Source organism: Bos indicus x Bos taurus, chromosome 8 (assembly GCF_003369695.1).
Source record: "Bos indicus x Bos taurus breed Angus x Brahman F1 hybrid chromosome 8, Bos_hybrid_MaternalHap_v2.0, whole genome shotgun sequence".
In the NCBI taxonomy this organism is placed as follows: domain Eukaryota; kingdom Metazoa; phylum Chordata; class Mammalia; order Artiodactyla; family Bovidae; genus Bos; species Bos indicus x Bos taurus.
In genome coordinates this window covers 65,806,831-65,830,502 of record NC_040083.1, presented here as the reverse complement: position 1 = coordinate 65,830,502, position 23,672 = coordinate 65,806,831, and the positions used below count along the sequence as shown (strand labels likewise).

At 37.4% G+C, this 23,672-nt stretch overlaps 1 protein-coding gene across 2 annotated transcripts in view; it reads right to left on the bottom strand.

The window, feature by feature from the left end:
- The window catches only part of LOC113897259 (contactin-associated protein-like 3), a 238,670-nt gene that overhangs the window by 38,295 nt on the left and 176,703 nt on the right, over positions 1 to 23,672 (bottom strand). For both annotated transcript variants that reach the window (XM_027549777.1, XM_027549776.1), the window contains exons 13-15: positions 19,309 to 19,506; positions 15,402 to 15,558; positions 8,540 to 8,667 (exon numbers count right to left, since the gene is read on the bottom strand). In XM_027549777.1, coding sequence (XP_027405578.1) covers positions 8,540 to 8,667; positions 15,402 to 15,558; positions 19,309 to 19,506 — 483 coding nt within the window. The remainder of the gene's footprint in view (positions 1 to 8,539; positions 8,668 to 15,401; positions 15,559 to 19,308; positions 19,507 to 23,672) is intronic.

Genomic DNA, 23,672 nt, shown 5'->3' with positions numbered 1-23,672 from the left:
TAATAAGGTGTTTTTTTCTGTTTTGGGTAGTACATTCCTTGAGATTTTCTATGTAGGCAATCATATATGTAGGCTTCCCTGGTGGCTCAGTGGCAAAGAATCTGCTTGTAATGCAGAATATGTGGGTTTAATCACTGAGATGGGAAGATCCCCCAGAGAAGGAAATGGCAACCCACTCCAGTATGCTTGCCTGGAACATCCCATGCTGCTGCTGCTGCTGCTAAGTCGCTTCAGTCATGTCCGACTCTGTGCGACCCAATAGACAGCAGCCCACCAGGCTCCCCCATCCCTGGGATTCTCCAGGCAAGAACACTGGAGTGGGTTGCCATTTCCTTCTCCAATGCATGAAAGTGAAAAGTGAAAGTGAAATCGCTCACTCGTGTCCAACTTTTAGCGACCCCATGGACTGCAGCCCACCAGGCTTCTCCACCCATGGGATTTTTCAGGCAAGAGTACTGGAGTGGGGTGCCATTGCCTTCTCCGGGAACATCCCATAGACAGAGGAAACTGGCAGGCTACAGTTCATGGAATCACAGAAGAGTTGGATACAACTTAGTGACTAAACAACCAACCAACCAATCAAGTGTGCATATGCAAATAAAGTTTTCTTTCTTGCTTTCCAGTCTTTAAGCACTTATTTTCTTTCTTACATTATTGCCCTGGCTAAGACAATGATAAATATTGCTGAATAAAAGTGGTGAGATTGGATATCCTAATCTTGTTCACATCCTGAGGGGAAAAGCATTCAGTTTTTTACCAGTAATTACAATACTTTTGTAATAGATGCTGTCTTATTAGGCTGAAGAATTTTCTTTTATACCTAGTTTGCTAAGAACTTCATTGTAAATGCTATTATGATATAAATTATAATTTTTAATGTTCTTTTAGTAATTTAAATTACAATGTTCTTATTAATTGATACAGAAAAAGCATCTGGCATGATTTTTCTTCCTTTAACCATGTTAACATGGTAGATTACATTAATCAACTTCCAAATACTAAATCAGCCTTGCATCCTGGATAAACTGCAGTTGGTGGTGGTGCATTTAAAAATATATATATCCCTGGGTTATTTGTTAATGTTTTGTCAATATTTTTTGCATCTGTGTTAGTAATAACATTGTTAGTTGTTATACTTTTCTCTTTTTACTGTCTTTGTCTAGTTTCAATATCAGAACAATATTCTGCTTTAAATGTTAGAAAGAATTTCCTCTTCTACTTTCTGAAAGAGATTTTATAGCTATGATATTATTTCTTGGGTAGAATTCATCAGTGAATCAAGCTTGGTCTGAATTTTTTTGAAAGTTTTTAATTACAAATTCAATTCCATTAATACTATTAGGTCTATTCCAGTTGTCTCATTCATCTTGAGTTTTGGTTGTTAATGGTTTTCAAAGAACTGGTCCACTTCATCTGTATAAATAGATTTAATACTTGTACAGTTGTTTGTAGTGTACTCTTTTATACTCTTGATGTCAGTGGTGTCTGCAGTGTTTTCCCAACACTCAATTTCCATATTGGTAACGTTTATCATTTCTTGGATAGTTTTGTTAGAAGCTTAACTATTTTACTAGTATTTTTAAAGAGTATAAAAAGAATCACTTTTAATTTTTATAGATCAGTATGTATTCTGCTTTTAATTTAATTGATTTCTATTCTTGTCTTTTCTTTCTTGTCTTTCTATTCTTTCTGCTTGTTTTAGGTTTAAGGTTTATTTTTCTCTTCTATTTCTAGTTTCTTTGGGTGAAAGCTTACATTATTGAACTGAGATCTTTTTTATTTCACAATATAAGTACTTATTGCTACAAACATCCTGCTGACCACTGCTATCACAAAATTTAATACTAAAAATTTTGATAGTCTGTATTTTAATTTTCATTCAGTTCAAAATATATTATCAGATCTATTGAGACCTTGCCCTTGACTTGGGTATTATTTAAGGATCTGAAGTTTAATTTCTAAGTGTTTGGAGATTTTCTTATTTTTTATTTATTTCTAATTTAATTTGATTGTACTAGTGAATGCATTTTGTGTGATTTAAATTAGATCATGGCATTTGATCCCATCACTTCATGGGAAATAGATGTGGAAACAGTGGAAACAGTGTCAGACTTTATTTCTTTGGGCTCCAAAGTCACTGCAGATGGTGACTGCAGCCATGAAATTAAAAGACGCTTGCTCCTTGGAAGAAAAGTTATGACCAACCTAGATAGCATATTCAAAAGCAGAGACATTACTTTGCCAGCAAAGGTCCGTCTACTCAAGGCTATAGTTTTTCCAATGGTCATGTATGGATGTGAGAGTTGGACTATGAAGAAAGCTGAGTGCCAAAGAATTGATGCTTTTGAACTGTGGTGTTGGAGAAGACTCTTGAGAGTCCTTTGGACTGCAGGGAGATCCAACCAGTCCATTCTAAAGGAGATCAGCCCTGGGATTTCTTTGGAAGGACTGATGCTAAAGCTGAAACTCCAGTACTTTGGCCACCTCATGCAATGAGTTGACTCATTGGAAAAGACCCTGAATGCTGGGAGGGATTTGGGGCAGGAGGAAAATGGGACAACAGAGGATGAGATGGCTGGATGGCATCAGTGACTCAATGGATGTGAGTTTGAGTGAACTCCGGGAGATGGTGATGGACAGGTAGGCCTGGCGTGCTGCGATTCATGGGGTCTCAAAGAGTGGGACACAACTGAGCGACTGAATTGAACTGAAGGTTTGTTTTATGACACAGAAGAATATGCTGTTTCTGGGTTAAATATTCATGTGCATTTGAAAATAATGTGCATTCTACTGTTGGTAGAGTATTCTATAAATGTCAGTTGGATTCTGGTGTCATTCAGGCCTTCAGTATCCTTGCTAATTTTCCCTCTATTAGTTCCATATATTAATGAGAAAGGAGTATTAGATTCTAATTATAATTATGCATGTCTCTATCTCTCCTTTCCATCCTGTCAAATTTTGCTTTATGTATTTGAAGCTCAGTTATTTGCACACATGTTTAAGATTCTTAGGTCTTCTAGTTCTTTTTTATCTCTATTAATTTACTTTGCTTTCAAGTAAAACTTTTAATATAGAAACTTCAGTGTTTGTGTAGTATATCTATTTTCTTTTATTATGTCATTATATTTGAATTGAACTTCTTATAGACAGTTTACAGTTGAGTCATAACAGTGTCTTTTATGAGTTTATTTAGACCACTTACATTAAATACAAATGTTGATATGTTAGTTCTTCATTTCACTATTTTTTCTTATTTGTCCTAATTTTCATTCTTTTGTTTCCCCCTTTCTGCCTTCTTTTGGATTATTTAAATACTTTTCAGTATTCTATTTGTATTTGCCTGTAGCAGATTCTTAATTGGTTCTTTTAGGGATTAAAATATATATACTTACTTTCTCAGTCTGCTTAAAATCTATATTTTAACCACTTTAAGTGATTTGTAAAAACCCTGGAAACAATTTTGACCCTTATCTACTCCTGTTGATGTTGTGCTACTTGTATTACATCTACATAAAATAAAATCCCTGTGAAATAGAGTTGTGCTTTCAGTCCTCAGATACATTTAAAATAACTCAATAGGAAAATAACTTATTAAATTACCCAGGTATTTACCATTTCTGATGCTGATTGTTTTATCCCTGAAGTTCCAAATTTCCTTCTGATACCATTTTCTTTCTAAGAACCTTCCTTTAGAAATTCCTTTAAAGGATTCTTTCCGGCTATGAATGCTTTTAGTTTTCTTTCATTCAGTTGTTCAGTCATGTCCGACTCTTTGTGATCCCATGAATCACAGCATGCCAGGCCTCCCTGTCCATCACCAACTCCCGGAGTTCACTCAAACTCACATCCATTGAGTCAGTGATGCCATCCAGCCATCTCATCCTCTGTCGCCCCTTTCTCCTCCTGCCCCCAATCCCTCCCAGCATCACAGTCTTTTCCAATGAGTCAACTCTTTGCATGAGGTGGCCAAAGTACTGGAGTTTCAGCTTTAGCATCATTCCTTCCAAAGAAATCCCAGGGCTGATCTCCTTCAGAATGGACTGGTTAGGTCTACTTGCAGTCCAAGGGACTCTCAGGAGTCTTCTGCAACACTACAGTTCAAAAGCATCAATTCTTCGGCACTCAGCTTTCTTCACAGTCCAACTCTCACATCCATACATGACCACTGGAAAAACCATAGCCTTGACTAGACAGACCTTTGCTGGCAAAGTAATGTCTCTGCTTTTGAATATGCCATCTAGGTTGGTCATAACTTTCCTTCCAAGGAGTAAGCGTCTTTTAATTACATGGCTGCAGTCACCACCTGCAGTGGTTTTGGAGCCCCAGAAAATAAAGTCTGACACTGTTTCCACTGTTTCCCCATCTACTTCCCATGAAGTAATGGGACCAAATGCCATGATCTTCGTTTTCTGAATGTTGAGCTTTCATTGGAGATATTTAAAACTTTTACCTTCATTCCTAAAGGATATTTTTGCTGAACACAGAATTCTCAACTGACAATACTTTCAAAATAGAAATATTTTTCCATTTCTTTCTGGCCTCCATATTTCTGATGAGAAACTTACTGTCATTTGAATTGGTGTTTTCCTATAGGCAACACATTATTATTCTCTCTGGCTGCTTTCAAAAAATTCTTCTCATTGTCTTTAGTTTTCATTAGTTTGCTTACAATATATATCTAGATGTGAATTTCTTTGAGTTTATCCTGTTTCAGATTCATTCAACTTCCCAGTTTCTCTTTTGCCAAACTTGGAAAGTTTTCAGCCATTATGTTTTCAAATATTTTTTCAGGACCAACACTTTTCCTCTCTTCTTCTGGAAATTCACTTACATGAATATTATATATTTTTTTTATTATTAACCCACAGATCCCTGAGACCCTATTCATTTTTTTCAGTCTTTTTTTCTTTTTCTTGCTTAGACTGGATAATTTCTATTTATCTATCTTCAAGGCCCTTGGCTGTTTCATCTCAAGTTTTCTCCTTAGCCCATCCAGTGCATCTTTTAGTTCCATTGCTATACTTCTCAGTTTTTTTTTTTTTTTGTCATTTATTTATTTTTATTTTTATTTTTTTTAGCTCTTTTTTTTTAAATTTTTAAAATTAAAAAAATTTCAGGTATACAAGTTTCCTTTTAGCTCTCCTTTATATAGCCTATTTCTTTGTTGAAGCATTCTCTTTTTCTATTTGTTTCAAAAGCATTTATTATTATTCCTTACAGTTTTTGTGTAATAGTTGTTTTAATGTCTTTATCAGTTAATTTTAACCTCTGCATTATTGGTTATCTACTGATTACATTTTCTTATGCAAACTTCAATTTTTCCGGTTCTTTGTATGTTAAGTAATTTTGGATTATTTTCTAGATATTTACAATAGTATGTTAACAAACTGGGAGCTTTGTTTAAATTCAAGGAGTAAGTTGATATTTTTATTTTTCAGCCCTGTTGGCCTGGTTATGATCTGCCCACACATTTCAACCTTCCCTCTGTGGTCCGTGGCTCCTATGGCAGTCCAGTTTTCAAAGTTTTTGCAGTACTTTTCAGATCTGCCTCACCTTTGCACCACACAGTAGCCAGTCTGAGTCCTGGGTGGTAGCTTCTTCGCTCATTCTCAATTTCTTGGTCCATAATTAGGACCAGTTTGAGGCATGTGTAGCTCGGGGGTAAACCCAGGACTTCATAAACAAGTTTAACATCACTTTCATGAACTCTTTCCTCTCTGTGCTCTTCCAATACTTTCCAGTTCCCTGGGCTCTCTCTTCATGCAGACAGCCAGAAAACTAAGGCTCTATTTAGCCTGTTTTATTGTGCTTTCCTATTTACTTCTGTTCCTGTACCTATATCCATTGCCAAGTGATGGGTGAACAGAGAAAGAAAACAAAAGTAACATGAGTCTGCCACTGTTTGGGAGTCAGGGCTGTCCTATCCAGAGCAGAAGATTCATTTTTCAGAGCTCTGGCTCTTGCATGCTCTTGAGGCAGTTTCTGCCACTGTTGCCATGGGATTTCCTGGGAACTGGAACCTCAGAAAACAGAGATAAAGGGGAGAGGGATGAGATTCCTGTACTCACTGACTGAAGCCCCTTGTCCCCTCCTCCAATCCGGACTAGAGGACTTCTCCTGGAACTCTCTCCATTTGTGATCCCATGGCTAAGAGATATTGGAGGTAAGTACATGGTGAATTCTGCTTTCTGTTCCCTATTACTGTTTGCTTTTCAGAGTCTTGAGATAACTGCTTCATGAATCCTGTCTGTGCAGTATTTAAAGCCATGAGATGATGGGAAAAGACCACCAGTGGAGAATAGACAGGAAAGAAGGCAGAGAATAGAGCCTTGGGGAACCCCAAGATTATCCCACTGGGGAGATGAAGAAAGGTTAGGGAGAGAAGGGAAGAAAAACCAGAATTTTGTGGTATGCTGGCCACCAAGTAAAGAAAGTGACTAAAAGAAGAGAGAATCATGGGAGAATTCCAAAGTTGCTCACAGGTCAATTCAGATATTTATCAGAGAATAAGAATTGGACTTAGAAATGTCGAGTTCTCATTGTGACCTCAGTTTCTGAGGAGTGGTGAAGAACAACATCTGTCTTATATTCAAGGGAGACTAGAATTAGGGAAATTAAAGATAGAACTCTTATTTATATTTCAGTTATTTGGGGGCAGTAAGGGATATGAAAGAAATTAAGTTGCAGTTGGAGGGGTACGTGGAATTAAGAGCATCAAGGCTTCTAGTGTAAATATTCAGAACTACCAAAAGGCATTAATGCATAGATAGGAATCAGAGATCAAATTGTCAACATCTGCTGGATCATTGAAAAAGCAAGAGAGTTCCAGAAGAACATCTATTTCTGCTTTATTGACTATGTCAAAGCCTTTGACTGTGTGGATCACAATAAACTGTGGAAAATTCTGAAAGAGATGGGTATACCAGACCACCTGACTTGCCTCTTGAGAAACCTATAAGCAGGTAAAGAAGCAACAGTTAGAACTGGACATGGAACAACAGACTGGTTCCAAATAGGAAAAGGAGTACGTCAAGGCTGTATATTGTCACCTTGCTTATTTAACTTTTATGCAGAGTACATCATGAGAAACATGCTGGGCTGGAAGAAGCACAAGCTGGAATCAAGATTGCTGGGAGAAATATCAATCACCTCAGATATGCAGATAACACCACCCTTATGGCAGAAAATGAAGAGGAACTAAAAAGCCTCTTGATGAAAGTGAAAGAGGAGAGTGAAAAAGTTGGCTTAAAGCTCAACATTCAGAAAACGAAGATCATGGCATCTGGTCCCATCACTTTATGGGAAATAGATTGGGGAAACAGTGGAAACAGTGTCAGACTTTATTTTGGGGGGCTTGAAAATCATTGCAGATGGTGACTGCAGCCATGAAATTAAAAGATGCTTGTTCCTTGGAAGGAAAGTTATGACCAACCTAGATAGCATATTCAAAAGCAGAGACATTACTTTGCCAACAACGGTCCATCTAGTCAAGGCTATGGTTTTTCCAGTGGTCATGTATGGATGTGAGAGTTGGACTATAAAGAAAGCTGAGTGCCAAAGAATTGATGCTTTTGAACTGTGGTGTTGGAGAAGACTCTTGAGAGTCCCTTGGACTGCAAGGAGATCAAACTAGTCCATCCTAAAGGAGAACAGTCCTGGGTGTTCATTGGAAGGACTGATGCTGAAGCTGAAGCACCAATACTTTGGCCACCTGATGCGAAGAGTTGACTCATTTGAAAAGACCCTGATGCTGGGAAAGATTGAGGGCAGGAGGAGAAGGGGATGACAGAGCATGAGATGATTGGATGGCATCACCGACTCAATGGACATGAATTTGGGTAAACTCTGGGAGTTGGTAATGGACAGGGAGGCCTGGCGTGCTTTGGTCGCAAAGAGTCGGACACGACTGAGCAACTGGATTGAACTGATACTTGATGGATTCTGTCCTCTCATTTTCTCATTATTTTACTAATTTCAGGCATCTCAGCCTTCAGCAAAATGTCTTATATTTAGTAGGTACATATTAGATGTTTGCTGAACAAGTTACATGATATTTCAAATAATTCCATGAGTGTTTCAGCAGAGTATGATGTAAAGGCTGTATGTGTGCCTGCGTACTATGTCACTTCAATCATGTCCGACTCTTTGCAACCCTATGGACTTTAGGCCTCCAGGCCCCTCTGCCCACGGGATTAAAATTCTCCAGGCAAGAGTACTGGAGTGGGTTGTCATACCCTTTTCCAGGGGATCTTTCCAACCCAAGCATTGAACCCACGTCTCCTGCATTGGCAGGTGAGATTTTTACCACTAGTGCCATGTGGGAAGCCCTAAATGCTATATAAAAATGTATAATCCAGAGGTAGTATTTTTTTTTCAATTATATTAGCAATATATACTTATTTTGTAGGTTAATACATTCCTAATGAAGTATATATTATCAGTATAGACAGTGATTCTATGAACCCAGGTAGCTAGATTTCTCATAAAACACTGAAATACATTAGCAGGGATCAAGGCAGTTTCTCTTGCCACTACTTACTGTCCCCCGAGCAGAGCAGAGGACCCAGTGAATAAGCCGCTTCAGAATGTGGTTGCCCTGTATCTCTCATCACAATCTGAGTAACCGGCAGGTGCTTCCTATGGGAAAGGACTACTGTGTTGCTGGTCCTAGAAAACAAACACAACCACCTTAATATCATTCTCAGTAATGTACAGAAAAGTAAAAGCATTTTATTGCAGTTCAAGGGGTATTAAGCTAAATTTGTAAACATGTAACAGTAGGGAAATCAAACAGCGCATCTGAACACTTACAAACATACTAATGTACTGAATGAGGTCTTCTGAGGACCAGAGACCTTTGTTCATCTACAGGACCATAGAGAAGAAAGCAGGCAGGTCCAAAATTGTGGTCATAGGAACAGACATGAAATTACATTTCAATGCAATTAAGACTCTTGAGAGTCCCTTGGACTGCAAGGAGATCCAACCAGTCCATTCTAAAGGAGATCAGCCCTGGGATTTCTTTGGAAGGAATGATGCTAAAGCTGAAACTCCAGTACTTTGGCCACCTCATGCAAGAGTTGACTCATTGGAAAAGACTCTGATGCTGGGAGGGATTGGGGGCAGGAGGAGAAGGGGACGACAGAGGATGAGATGGCTAGATGGCATCAGCGACTCGATGGACGTGAGTTTGAGTGAACTCCGGGAGATGGTGATGGACAGGGAGGCCTGGCGTGCTGTGATTCATGGGGTCGCAAAGAGTCGGACACGACTGAGCGACTGAACCGAACTGAACTGAAGCAGCTGTTTGCTGTTTGCAATTCAGCCAGTGTGTCATACTGGAATGCAAAATTTACAGAGGCAAGAGTAATCTGCCTTGACTAAAAAAAAAAAAAAAAAAGCAAAAGACAAAAAACCAAACCCATCTGACTGACAAGAAATAGGTTTTCAATTTTTGGGCCTTTTTTTTTTTACTGAAAGTTTCAGAAATTCCTACTGTGGTTATGAGGCATTTCCTTATTTGTTGAAGTCTTAAATTTAAAAACAAAATCAAAACAAAATACTGATTCAAAACCATGATGAAGATATGAGATAATGTATTCTTAAAATTAACAAATGGGCTAAGGCATGGGAAAGTGCTTTGCCAATGATTTTCACCATCCATTCATTCAACACTTATTGCACATCCTCTATTAGTCACGCCCTGTGTGTTGGGGAAGTGAACAGGAAACCCATTGTCAATGTCCCCCAGAAACCTAGTGGATGCTACAAATAATAGAAATAACAATAATACCATCATGTAAGTGACTATTTGGGGACATATTAAAATCTGTGGTTCAATACAATTTAATGACTGGAACAAAAGCCAGAGGACCTGGTTGGTAAGCTGTTTGTATTGCCAGTGTTCTCTCTGGACAAAGTAGAAAGGTTTCTGTAAGCTGTTCATATTTTTCATTGTATATTTCAATTACATATATACTTTTAATTTATGGACAAATGGTTTGTCTATTGTTCTCTGTAGAACCTAGCAAGTTTTCATTTTTAACAATTACAGAATCACCAGTCACTCATATATATATATAGTAACTGTTCCAAATTATATATGTATTTATACAAGTTGAAGCATTATCAAAAATAGTCCAGGTCACCTCACAGCTTTGTTGCAAAAAAAAAAAAAAAATCTTCTTAACTTAATATTTAATCATTCCAGTGCTGTTAGGCATCAAAATATTCTTGTAAGTTGGAAAATTAAAAATTATTAAGATTTTTATTTTATTTAAAAATTTGAGCACAGGGACTGGCAGTGCATGTGGTAAGATATGAAAAATAGGAACTAAACACCCTAAAATTGAAGAAACAAACATTAAAAATCAAATTGCTTCAAAAAATCAGACTGAATTAAGCCACATGGTTTTATCTGGGGAAGCCCCTGCAACTGCTGCCGACAGAAGCACACAAGCTTCATCCTAAACACAAAATACCAGACTTTGTTGGGATCACAAGCTAGAAGGTGCCACTGAATCACAGGGCGATCAGTATGGAAAGCTATTTTGTTATAAACACAGGAATAGCACACCAAATTAATTCCTGGTATTAAATTCCAGTAAGCATTACAAATAAATATTTTAATTCCTATGACTGCTATTTTGGCAGATATCTTAGAGGAAAAATGTAAGTATATTAGTTCTTTAAACTTTGAATTTTAAGGAAACTTTTAAAAGCTACGCTGTCTAATATAGGAAAAAGCTATACTGTAGTTCTGTTTTTAACACTGACAATGCATTCACAAACCTAAAAAAATCTTTAAAAAATCATAATGCAAATAGTGTGTATTAAGGTAGATAATATCATAAAGTACCTTCCTGAATCAAAAAATGTTAAACAATTCTTACTTCAAAGTCCTTTATTAGTATAGATCATTCCCAATTGCTCATGCTTTATGCAAAATATTGTAACCCATGGTCAACAGCTCGTGTTCACGCTCAGTCGCACAGTGGTGCTTGACTCTGCGATGCTATGGTCACCAGACTCATTTAAAACTGCCTAATTTATTATTATATCTCACTTTTCTTGCTTTTCAATTTTTCCCAAAATTTGTAAAGATTGCGTTTCTAGGCACAAAAATTTCTCACAACAGTTTTAAACATTCAATAAGAGAATTCCCAAATTTGCTTTTTTCAGAGTCTAATGCTTTAGAAATTCTTACTGTTTGCTGTTTGTCATTAGATATTTTTGAGGTATAACAGAGCTTTAAGAACTTTGAGTTGGGAAAGTTGCAGGGGAGAAATACTGTGTCAACTTTAAGTGTTATAATCATTGGGGAGAAAGAGGGACTGGTGACAGTACTGTTTTCATCATCCAGAATTACATACTTTGAAAGTTCCAAGCTCTTTATCGGATTTTGCTGTTCTACTGGCTCACCCCTTTGGCAAAGTCATGCTGTATTAATTACTGAGGCATCATTAAGACTTCTTCATGTCTGGCAGGGCTGGTATCCCCACCTTGTTTTCATCTTCATAGTTGTCTTAACTATTTATGCACCATTCTTTTCCAAATTAAGTTTTAGAGCCATTTTGTCACTACTTAAAAATAATAAACAAATACCTAGTATTTGTTTGGAATTAAATGGAATCAAGAAATTTATTTGGAGGAGAGATGCTTAGATTTCCTATTCATGGCAGCAGTGTGATGTCTCCATTTATTTAGGTCTTCTTGATTTTCATAATAAAGTTTTATAAAGTCTTTTTTAATCAAAGTCTTGCATATTTTTGCTATCTTTATTTCAAGATACATTACTATTTTGTTGCTTTTGCAACTGGTTTTTATAGGACTTTCTTATAACACATTCTTGATAAGAATTCAGTTATTCTACGACTTAGTAAATAGTCTTACTAAGCTGTCATTAATTTCAATAATATTTCTGTTTGTTGTCTTAGGTTTTCTTTGCTGACAACCATATTTTCTATGAGTAATATAATCTTTATTTCCTTGTTTCCAATCTTTCCAATTGCGGTTTTGAATTAACTCATATATATTTTTTAGCTTTCTATTATTCATTTCTAACCTAATTGCATTGCTATCAGAGAAACTGTCCATAGGATAGCAACCACAGTAAAAGTTTTTGAATTTTGCTTTATGGAACATTGGGAAAATCAGTTTGCAGAAATGCACCACAAGTGGTTGAGAAAATTATGTGTTCTATAATTTTATGTTCCCAACAAATCAATTTAATTTGAAAATATTCCATGTTCTTACTAATTTTTGTTCATTTGATTACCAATTACAAACAGATATTCTTATCATGGTTGATTTGTGAATTTCTTCTTTCAGTTCTGTCAAATTTTTTCTATATATATTTCTAGTCATTTTTATTGGAAGCATACATGTTTAGGATTGTTAATTTTCTCTGGTGAAATTAAGAAGTATCATTACATAGTAACAGTGATCGTAGTCCACCTAAAAAACCTTTAAAATTTACTGACTTTGTGATATTTAGCTGGTAATTCTTTGCTTTCAATATTTCCACTTGTACAAACAAGATGTAGTATGAGATCTGGATCTAAATGGTTATTTTTGTTACATTTATTGTGCATGATTGTTCACACATTTTTATCTCAGACTTGTTGCTTTCTCTTCTTTTTCAATCTCACGTTCTATCTTCTTTTGCATTAACTAAATTTTTAAAATCCCATTTTTTCTTTCTTCCCTCTGCTGAATTGAAATAATTCTTTAAGGGTTACATACATTTCAATATATACACTTTAAGCAATTTAATTCTAATAAATATTTACAAAACAAGTTTAAATTTCAACAATATTTTTATTTCTAAGCAGTCTTTTAGTTCCTTTGTAAACCACAATTATCTTTGTTAACAGGATCTGACTGCTTTCTTATGCTTCAGCTTCAAACATATAGTCATATGTTATCAGCACATGTTTTCCACCTCTATGTTTACAATTTTTTTCCTCAATGTTTCTTCCTGCTTCTGAAACCTTCCTTGTAATATCACTTTCTTTCATTCTGAAAACCATTCTTAAAAATTCCTTTTGTGTAATTTCATCTTAAAAGCTGTAGGAGAACATTTAGATTTCTACATTATTTAGTTTTGTCAAAAATAGTCCTGGTTACATGAGGGTATTTTTTTTTTTGAAGTCTTAATTTCAAAAAATAGCAGAAACAGGATCATGAAGTTTTATAATGCTTAAGTGTGGTAATATTGCAATAGTTAATGGGTTGACGAGTTGCTGGTATAATCAGTCAACTTAGAGACCATCACAATGAAGCAAATGGTCTCATGTGTTAATGTTAACACCGTCAAAGACTCGATCAAAAAAGTTTGTCTAAGGTTTGCTGTGTTTACTGAGAAAAAAATTCTTCCTAGCAACTGTTTAAATAAATCTCACAGATGCTACAGACCTTTTTAGTGGCCTGTGATTAAAAAAATATGTCTTGCTTTAAAAAAAAAAATCCCTTTTGTGGAGTCTGCTGCTGGTAAATTTCTCCAGTGTTGTTTGTCTAGATCTTAATTTTATCCCACTTCTTAAAATATCAGCTTGGTAAACACTGGGAGTTTGACAGATATTTCACTTCTGCCCTATAAGGGGCATGCTCCACCCTCTGTGGGCTGGGCTCTGGGCTGGTCAGGGAAGGTCAGCTGTCTGGCTGTCTTTCCTTTAAAAAGTCTTCCTTTCCTTTCTCCTCCTTTAAACATTCTCTTTAGTGTTCTTTGATTTCACCATGGGTGTCTAGATATGGATTTACTCTTATTTATTTACTTTTAGCTTGGTATTTTAATATTTCCTCAATCTGGAAATTCCTCAGCTATTTTGAGTACTGCCTCTTTTTAATTATTATATCTCAAATCTTTTCTCCTGAAACTTTAATCACACACATGTTTGATCTTCAGTCGTGTCCAACTCTTGCAACCCCGTGGACTGTAGCCTACCAGGCTTCTCCGTCCATGGGATTCTCCAGGCAAGAATACTGGAGTGGGTTACCATTTCCTTCTCCAGGGATCTTCCCGACCCAGGGATCGAACCCGGGTCTCCAGCATTGGAGGCGGATGCTTTAACCTCTGAGCCACCAAGGAAGCCCATTTATTTATTTTTAGCTTAGTATTTTAATATTTTCTCAATCTGGAAATTCCTCAGCTATTTTGAATACTGCCTCTTTTTAATTATTATACCTCAAATCTTTTCTTCTGAAACTTTAATCATACACGTGTTTGATCTTCTTCACATAACTCTTCAATGTCACCACTTTCCTAGGTCCCATTTTGGTTTTCTCCATTCATTTTGTGTGTCATTTAATTTACACACCTTTTCCACTAATATCTGATCCCAAAGTTTTAAACTGAGTAATACTGTCATTACTAATGACAATATATTCATTTCTAATATATATTGATATATATGCTAATATATTCATTTCTAAGCATTCATTTGGTTCTTTGGTAAATCGCAGCCTTCTTTGTTAACAGGAAGATTCTCATATTTCAATTCCAGTTTTAATTTTTTGAGCAGCTTACTAATTTATTTTATGTTTTTAACATATCCATAATCTGAGATTTTTAGGCATTGGATCTACTCTTTGGGGTTTCTTCTGCCTCTCAACTGTGTCCTCTGGTGTTGTATAACTGGATTGTGAGTTCATGTTTGGAAGTATTTTATCTGAAAGAATCTTGTGAGACCTGTGTGAAGGGAGAGGGCAGATCTCCAGTGAGAATATCATGAAATCTTAGGATGAGCCATTGGTGCTGCCAACCTGTGGCCATGTTAACCAATTTAAGGACCATCCAAGTTATGTCAATTGGGCACCAAATCTGTGTGAGAGCAAGTCTGTAGACATAAGTTTTCAGGGAGATTTTTTTTCTACTCAGAGTGCTAACAAGAAGATCTGTCCTCATTCACTTTTTTGGGGGTTTGTAGCCTTTGGGGACCTTCAGCTGCATGGAGAATTTTGTGTTCTCTGTATTCTCTTTCATGGACTCAAGGCCTTGTCTGGTTTCCCCTATGTGGCCATTCAAGAAATCAGCTTGAAGTTTAAGAAAGTCAGTAAATAATCCCAGGTGAGTCATGGGGTGGTCATCTTATTAACTGAATTAACTTTAAGAAGTCTTATATTTCACTTTCAGTGAATGGGAAACATTCATTCCTATCTTGTCTTAGTAGAAAAATAGAACAGACATGCTTAGTAATTCACCGGTAAACGAAAATAGCTACCTAATATTTTAGGCTTCTGATTAATGACACTATACACATCACAGCTTATACTTTTAAGTTGCTAGGGCATACTTTAATTTATTCTCTTTATTGTACTGTCATGTCCAACGTCTGCCTAAGGTACATAGTTTAAGCAACAAAAAAATTACAGTTTGCACAGGGAAATTATATGGAAATCACCATTCATTCCGGTCAGCATCACAGTTGCAGTAATATTGAGAATCAATGCAGTTCCCCTCTAATCCACAAGTACATTTTTGAGCATCAGGCTGAGAACCTCCCCAGTAAGTGTGTGTTTCATTGGTTCTTCCAACCCACCAGCTCACTGGGGTTCCATCTGAAAGACAAGTATGAGAAAGGTGACACCTACTTTGACCCCCACTACCTGCCTCCCCAAAATAGTTCCTTTATTCCTCTTTATTTAAAGCATAGAGAGACTCTTTTAGAAGTATATTTTATATTTTAACTCTGCAATAGGATCATTTTTAGGAGGACTTCCAACTATTTGAAAATATATACTTTAGTCATATATCATTAACCATTTTTCTTCTTTTATCAGAAAATGAGCAAATTGTCCCTAAATCATTCAAGTATGATGTTTACATATTTCTCTTGAGAACTCCAATTACATCATTTTTGCAGAAATAATGTTCAAGAAAGAATTTTCATAAAAATAGAAACCAGAGTAATTTATACATTGAATCTAAAATCTGCGATCCTATTAATAAAATGCAATTAAAATGTTTCCTGCTATGCAAAATAAAGAATTCTTTCACTTTATGTATTAGCTAAAAACACTGGCACTTCCTAGCATATCTTTGAAGTTTCTTGGGGATACGTACTTATACTAAATGGGTTACTCTGTTTGGAAACTAAAGAAATGGCACTAATCAGCCTTCTTCATGCCTGAAGTGAGTCTTTGGTTTGGACTAATCCGAGACAACTACAGAGTGGATCTTCAGCAAAACCCACTCCTCAGTACAATGCATAAGTGACAGGAGCAGAGGCTGCCTCAGCTCTGCAAGATTGCTTATTTATGCTGAAGATGCTGCCGAAGCCCCACTGTGGGATTATAGAGCACCTGGAGGAGGATGTTCAGAAAAGGCGGAGCACACAGGAAGATGGAAAAGAAACAGTCCCTAGTAAACAGAAATTCAGGGCACGGGGGGAGCAGGGAATGGAAGTGACATTAAATCTGTAAAGATGCTTGTGTTTTTCACACTCTTAAGTTGTCCCCATCAGGCCCCCACCAAGAATCTGTAGCAGCTTCTTCGTAACTTACAATCGCCACTGCTCATTATGGCTCCCTATTCAATAAGACTTTTGCTTCTGCTGACAACCTCCCAGCTTGTAAACACATAGACTGCATTCATTACCATGCACTGAAGGCCCAGTGGGTGCAATGTGAGCCAAGAAATCAATATCAACCATCAGTTTTCTAAATGTGTTGAAAACATCTCTAGGGGGTGGAAGATCTTTTCAGCTTAATATTTAATAAATATTTAATAGGTATTTTTCAAAATTCCATCTTAAAAATGTAATTATTCAACATCTTTCATTGATTGAAGAGCAAAGAAATCATTATATGCAAATGCACAACTGTGTTTACATTTTTCTCTCTAAAATGAGAACCATTAAGGGTTTTTAAAGGTACAAAATGTGTGTGGCTCCATTCAAAATTCCTTTGAGTAACCTAGAGAATTTGCATAAGAAAGTATTAGGAATAACATGAAGAAGAATCAGAGGCTGAAATGAAAAGGAAAAGGAAAGATAGCAATGACCAGGGTTCACTACTCCACTTTCTCAATTATTTTAGCCTATGGGTCACTGTCCTCACCAGCCACTGCTACCATTCTCAATGACCTTAAGCATTCATAGTATGGTGATGGAATGGTTTCCTAAAGTCAACACAGTCACACAACTTCCTCTTTAGCCACCTGTAATCATATCCCCGAAACTATCTGTATGTAACACAGAGACCTTAAAGATGCTGAAGGAAAAATGTTCCAGGACCTGAGCGAGATCCTAGGCCCACTGCTCCTCCCCAGCCCTCTTGGAAATCAAAATCAACACAAGGGCTGCTGCATTGAGAACCCAGGCTTGTTATATCTCCTGTCAAGTTTACCACCACCACTCTCCTGATAACTTCTGAGAATATGAGGATGGAAAATCCCCGAGATAAGGCTGAATTTTGACTGATGGCCTCCAACCTGTCCTATAAAATTCCTAAGCTACTTGCTTCCCATACTGCAGTCCCCTTGTGGTGTTTTCACATTGCAGCCATCCCAGGAGGGACCCGGGTTCAGTGTAAAGAATCTGCTTGCAATGCAGGAGCTGCGGGTTTGATCCCTGGGTAGGCAAGATCCCCTGGAGAAAGAAATGGTAACCTGCTCCAGTCTTCTTGCCTGGGAAATCCCAAGGACAGAGGAGCCTGGGGAGCTACAGTCTGTGGGGTTGCAAAGAGTCAGACAAGACTTAGCAACTAAACAGCTGCAACGAGGGACCCAGGCTTTGTTGTTTCACTCCTTCCACACAAGTGTAACTTCAAAGCTCTGCATGCTCATCTGTGTCTATTGATAATACCGAACAAATTAGTGCAAAAATTTTAAGGTGTATCAGGCTACACTATTTGCCTGCCTCATCTCAACCTTAATTAAGCACATCTGGAAATATGTAGGTCTGCAGTGAATTTGTTTAAATTAAGTTTGTACTAAAAATTCTCCAGCAGCAGCATATAAGAAATGCAAATAACTTGAGCATGTATATTTAATGAAGTCCTTTATTTTGCTTCTTTAGTAGGTGTTTATCAAGTTTATAAGTCTTTTCTCTTTCCATCTTTTCCCCTAGTCTCAATGAAATACGCTTTTAAATACCTGTTGGTGGTGGTGGTGGTGCTATTTTATGTATTTATATCAAAGGGCTAACAATTGAGTAACCACACGCAAATAGACACTGGCCTTCCAGGTGGGAATCCTTTGGTGATCTGGGTCATGTCCAGGTTCTGGAATAGACCATCTGCTTCTGTGTATGAGTTTGCCCCCTGGCTCACTGGGTGGCTTTGTTTTATGGCTTTGTTAGTGGTTGGTTTCAATGCTACTCTGTCTTTGCCTTGTTTTCACTGGTTAGAGAACCTATGAATAATACTCTCCCGGAGGCAGCTTTCTCATTCTTCTGGGAACATAGAATTTTAGTTCAGTGATCTATTTGGCAATAAATCTAATTAGCAATCTAGTTAGCAATCAACTAACAGTAAGCACTAAACCCACTAGCACTAACTATAAATTCAATAAACTGAAGAGATGCAAATAAGTAGCATTTTCTTCATGCCATTTATAGGTATGGTGCAATTAGGTTCTAGCAGAGTTAGTGCCTTAGCCCCAAAGACTCAGAAAAAAAATGATTTCCTAAGTCCCATAGCTGCTGAGTGACAAGCCTGAATTCTGAGGACCTGCCTAGCACTCTCTGCTCATTCCAATCCCCAAATGCCTGATCAGAGGAGCAGCAGGCCAGCCTCCAGAAAACCAAGCAGTTTTATGCTTCATGCAGGCAGGTTGCACATTCCAACAAAATGAGGTATTTCAAAGGAAGAAAATAGAAAATCAAAAATAAAAATTTTCAAAAGAAGAAAAGATATGTAAAATAAACTACTAGCACTTAACGTGTGAAAGAACTGGTGATACCAACATTTTTCCCTACTTTATATTTAGCCAAGACACTAATCACATTCAGCGTAGGAAAAAGGATCTCACCAAATAATCACCTCCAGATAAGTAAGCCATGTTGTTGTTAGTAATGCTTCCCAAGATACCACAGGATTGAGATGTCCCTGCCCTTTATGGTGGATGATTACTGAGCCCTCCAGGGGCCTCTTTAAGAGGCTTTTACTGCTCAGTTGCCCAGCTGAGTCTGGGGATGGGAGGGAACTTCAGATCATTTATGGCTTTGGGCAAAGATTTTGGTTTTTGCTCCAAAAGTATCTCAGATTGTGACCTGGGTGCTATGGGCACAGATTCTCATGCATCTGTGGCAAGCCATTGTGACCTGTGGGGACAGAAGCTCATGATGTCTAATTATTCTGATTACTCACCTTGGGGAGTTGAAAGCCTTGACTTTTTGCAGTGGAAAGTCAGCTCCTGTTGGCAGTTGTCCGCATAGTCAATGATGGTCTGGAGCTGGTCCATGCTGGCTATGTACTTGAAAAATACTGGATGGGGGCTTTCTCCATTCAAGCTTTTGATCTTGACCAAGTGGGAGCCGTTATGCTGCACTGAGGTCCATGCAGTGTCTGGTGGGCAGAAGAGAGGTTGAGAGAAAGAAAGGAGACCATAATGAGGATGGAATCATTAAATGTAAATATGGAAAGCAGAGCATCTGAATTCAGTTTTCTTTTATTTTTTTGTAGTCATCAGATCTCTTTGCAATTAGAATCAATGAGTGGAATTCTCAAAATGTTTAACAGGAGGGATTCTCTTTATTGAAATTTTCACTACCATAATTATAGGCAACATTGTCAGGCAGCTAATTTTTAAAATTATGCATTATAATACTCAAAGCTATAAATATAATTTTATGGCCCTAATATTTTTCTTTCCATTACTATAAGGAGAAAGCCAAACGTTACTGTGTATATCTTTTTACAATTATATTTGTCATCTGACTGAGCGTCTTTTCCTCTGATAATCAGAGAAATGTGTAAAAGACATATGTGAGGAATAAGCTGCAAACATGATCATGAAAATAACAGAAACTAAGTATTTTTTACAAAAATTAACTAACGGTGTGTCAGCAACCTGTTCAATGGCCAGTGCTAAAAAAACACAGGGCCTAGGAATATGACCATCCCAGCAGTAATCATAGCCACATGAATGTCTGTTGGAAAATTCTCACATATTTCTATTACATTGATTACCTCTATTTTTCAAAGAGATATAAAAAACAATGCACACTCCATAACATTTATAACAGAAGAAAAACAACTTGACTTCTTTTATCTTCCCCTCAATATATATCCCACCATAAATACCTCCCCCCAGTATACCTCCCTCCATAAAAATATAGAAGCTCCCACAGTATAGAAGGCCATGGCTCAGTGCTAAAAGGCTGAGTTCAAGCTACCTTAATCCAACTACCTCTATAATGTCATTTAATTTTCTCTGTAGTATGTATTTGATAAATGATCAGTCTGCCACACAAACTTTCTATATTACAGAGCAGCAAACAGTCTTATTGAGTTTATATTATTTCTTAATAATTAATATATGAGCAAAAGAGCAAAAAAACAAAACAACAACACAAGGAATTCACTTAGGGGTCCCCACAGGTCCCTGTTCCTTTCCTACCCTGGGGATGTGGGTCTGGGAAAAACCTAACATGTGCTGGTGCTCACAAACCCTTAATACATGAAATACATGGAGAGACTCGGAAAAGAACCCCAAGGGCCATGGAAAAAACTCTGGTTCAAAGCCTATGGGGAAAAACACGATAAAATATGCAAAAATTAGCAAGAACAGGAACAAACTGTGAGTCAACATGACCAATGCAGTTTTATATTCTATTTAAAAAAGACTTAATGGATCACCTACCTATCTGCTCACTAGAGGGGGCTGTGAGTGTTCCCATGGCAACTTGAAATCCATAAATTTTGTTTCCTCCTTATTCATGTTTTCACTAGACATTTTACATTTCAACATTTTCCTGGAAAATTACTTAAATGGGTCTGGTATTATTTTTGGTAATTACCTACTCCCATTCACCCCCAGGGTTTCTTCCCTCAAATGAAATGAAGGTACAGGGACTCATGCAGAAGACTGTGTTAAGCTTGGGAGTTCATCAATTCCAGTGCCACTGCGTCATTTATTTTCATAGCTTAGGGCACAAAGAAAAATGATGTGCCTGAATGGTTCATATAGGCTAGTGGTCAGTATGATAGATTTATGGTCTTGCATGGTTAAGGTATAATAATAGAAATCTTTTCGAGTGGAGAGAAGGAAACAGTTGAAAAGAACCTCAAAACTGCTCTTCTGAAAAATACTTTAAATGACTGCTCTTTCTAGAAATATTATTTAAAATACCCCAACAACAGCACATTATATTTCTCTAATATTCCACAACATATTATTTTCATAGATTTCAAAACCATGAACCTTTGACATGCCACATAACCTTAATTTTCAAGCACAAGGAGACAGACTAATGAATTAACGTGACCAGTACGATGGAAAAATTGTTGTTAAGTCACTAAGTTGTGTACAACTCTTTTCAACCCCAAGGACTACAGTATGCCAGGTTCCTCTGTCCACCACTATCTCCTGGAGTTTGCTCAACTTAGCTGTTATTCAAGGTAGTCTGAAGCACAGCTTTGGACCTGAAGTAATTAATTTTGGTGGTGGTGGTGGTGGTTTAGTTGCTAAGTCATGTCTGACTCTTGCGACCCCATGGACTGTAGCTTGCCAGGCTCCTCTGCCCGTAGGGTTCTCCAGGCAAGAATACTGGAGTGGGTTGCCATTTCCCTCTCCAGGGGATCTTCCCAACCCAGGAATCAAACCCAGTCTCCTGCATTGCAGGCAGACTCTTTACTGACTGAGCTACTTTTTAATCATGGGCAAATTTAAACACGAATTTTGAACTATCGTTAAACTAGACCCTTTCAGAACATGTTAATCGAACTCAGTGGGGTCTTTCCTCTGCACAGGAGCAGGGAGACCATTGGTGGCACTTGGTCAACCATTTTGCCTGGACAAATGAACCTGTAGCCAAGTTAATTTGCTGGTTTGGTTTAATGTTTCATAGTAATCACACTGACCACATCATATGCTATCCTTCAGTTTGATTTGCTTTTCCTTTTTGCCAAGTTATATTCACTTTGCAACTGGCAACACATTTTATACTTTATAATAGACCTCTGGATTATACAAGGAGTCTTTTATAGCAAAACAATCAGTTATGAAAAAGAACCAGCTCTTTATTTTACACATTCAGGTAAATATACATTGAAAGCATATCTACTATACTCATTTCCATTTCTCTGAGAAGTAGACAGAAAATAAGGCTTCATTATGAAAAATCTGATGCCTTTATAGTTGGTAGGTTCATCACTCATGATCTGGAAATAAACCTCAAAGAAAGTGAAGGTAAAAATTCCTTTTCCCACAGATGCCTGAAATGAAGTCCTATTTGTGTTCAGTTAGTTCAGTCGCTCCGTCGTGTGTGACTCTTTGGGACCCCATGGACTACAGCATGCCAGGCTTCCCTGTTTGTCACCAACTCCTGGAGCTTACTCAAACTCAAGTCCATCAAGTTGGTGATGCCATCCAACCATCTCATCCTGTGTCATTCCCTTCTCCTGCCTTCGATCTTTCCCAGCATCAGGGTCTTTACCAGTGAGTCAGTTCATATCATCAGGTGGCCAAAGTACTGAGGTTTCAGCTTCAGCATCAGTCCTCCCAGTGAATATTCAGGACTGATTTCCTTTAGGATGGACTGGTTGGATCTCCTTGCAGTCCAAGGGACTCTCAAGAATCTTCTCCAACACCATAGCTCAAAAGCGTCAATTCTTCGGTACTCAGCTTTCTTCACAGTCCAACTCTCACATCCATACATAACTATTGAGAAAACCATAGCTTCAACTAGATGGACTTTTGTTGGCAAAGTAATGTCTCTGCTTTTTAATATGCTGTCTAGATTTGTCATAGCTTTTCTTCCAATGAGCAAGCTCCTTTTAATTTCATGGCTGCAATCACCATCTGCAGTGATTTTGGAGCCCAAGAAAATATAGTCTGACACTGTTTCCATTGTTTCCCCATCTATTTGCCAGGAAATGATGGGACCAGAGGCTATGATCTTAGTTTTTTGAATGTTGAGTTTTAAACCAGCCTTTTCATTCTCCTCTTTCACTTTCATCAAAAGAGTCTTTAGTTCCTCTTCACTTTCTGCCATAAGGGGGGTATCATTTGCATATCTGAGGTTATTGATATTTCTCCTGGCAATCTTGATTCCAGTTTGTGATTCATCGAGCCCAGCATTTAGCATTTGTGTCCAAATAGAACATTTTTTGAAATTAAGCCATCTGCCTTTGTTTCTTCTGATGAGAAGAGGGTACATGTTCTTTTTTTTTTTTTTGAGGGTACATGTTCTGAGAAGACTGAGAAGGCAAAATGCCAGATGATTTAATTTGTCACATCTATCTCCAGACAGAGCTAGTCAAGAAGATGCAATCAGGGTAATAAATAAGGATAGACAGATGTAAACACTAGCAGCCATTCCTGAACCCACAAAGATAATCTGAATACTACAGTAGAGAAATATCAATAACCTTAGGTATGCAGATGATACCACCCAATGGCAGAAAGTGAGGAAGAACTAGAGTCTCTTGATGAACAGCAAGGACAGCAACGAGATCAAACCAATCACTCCTAAAGGAAATCCACCATGAATATTTATTAGAAGGACTGA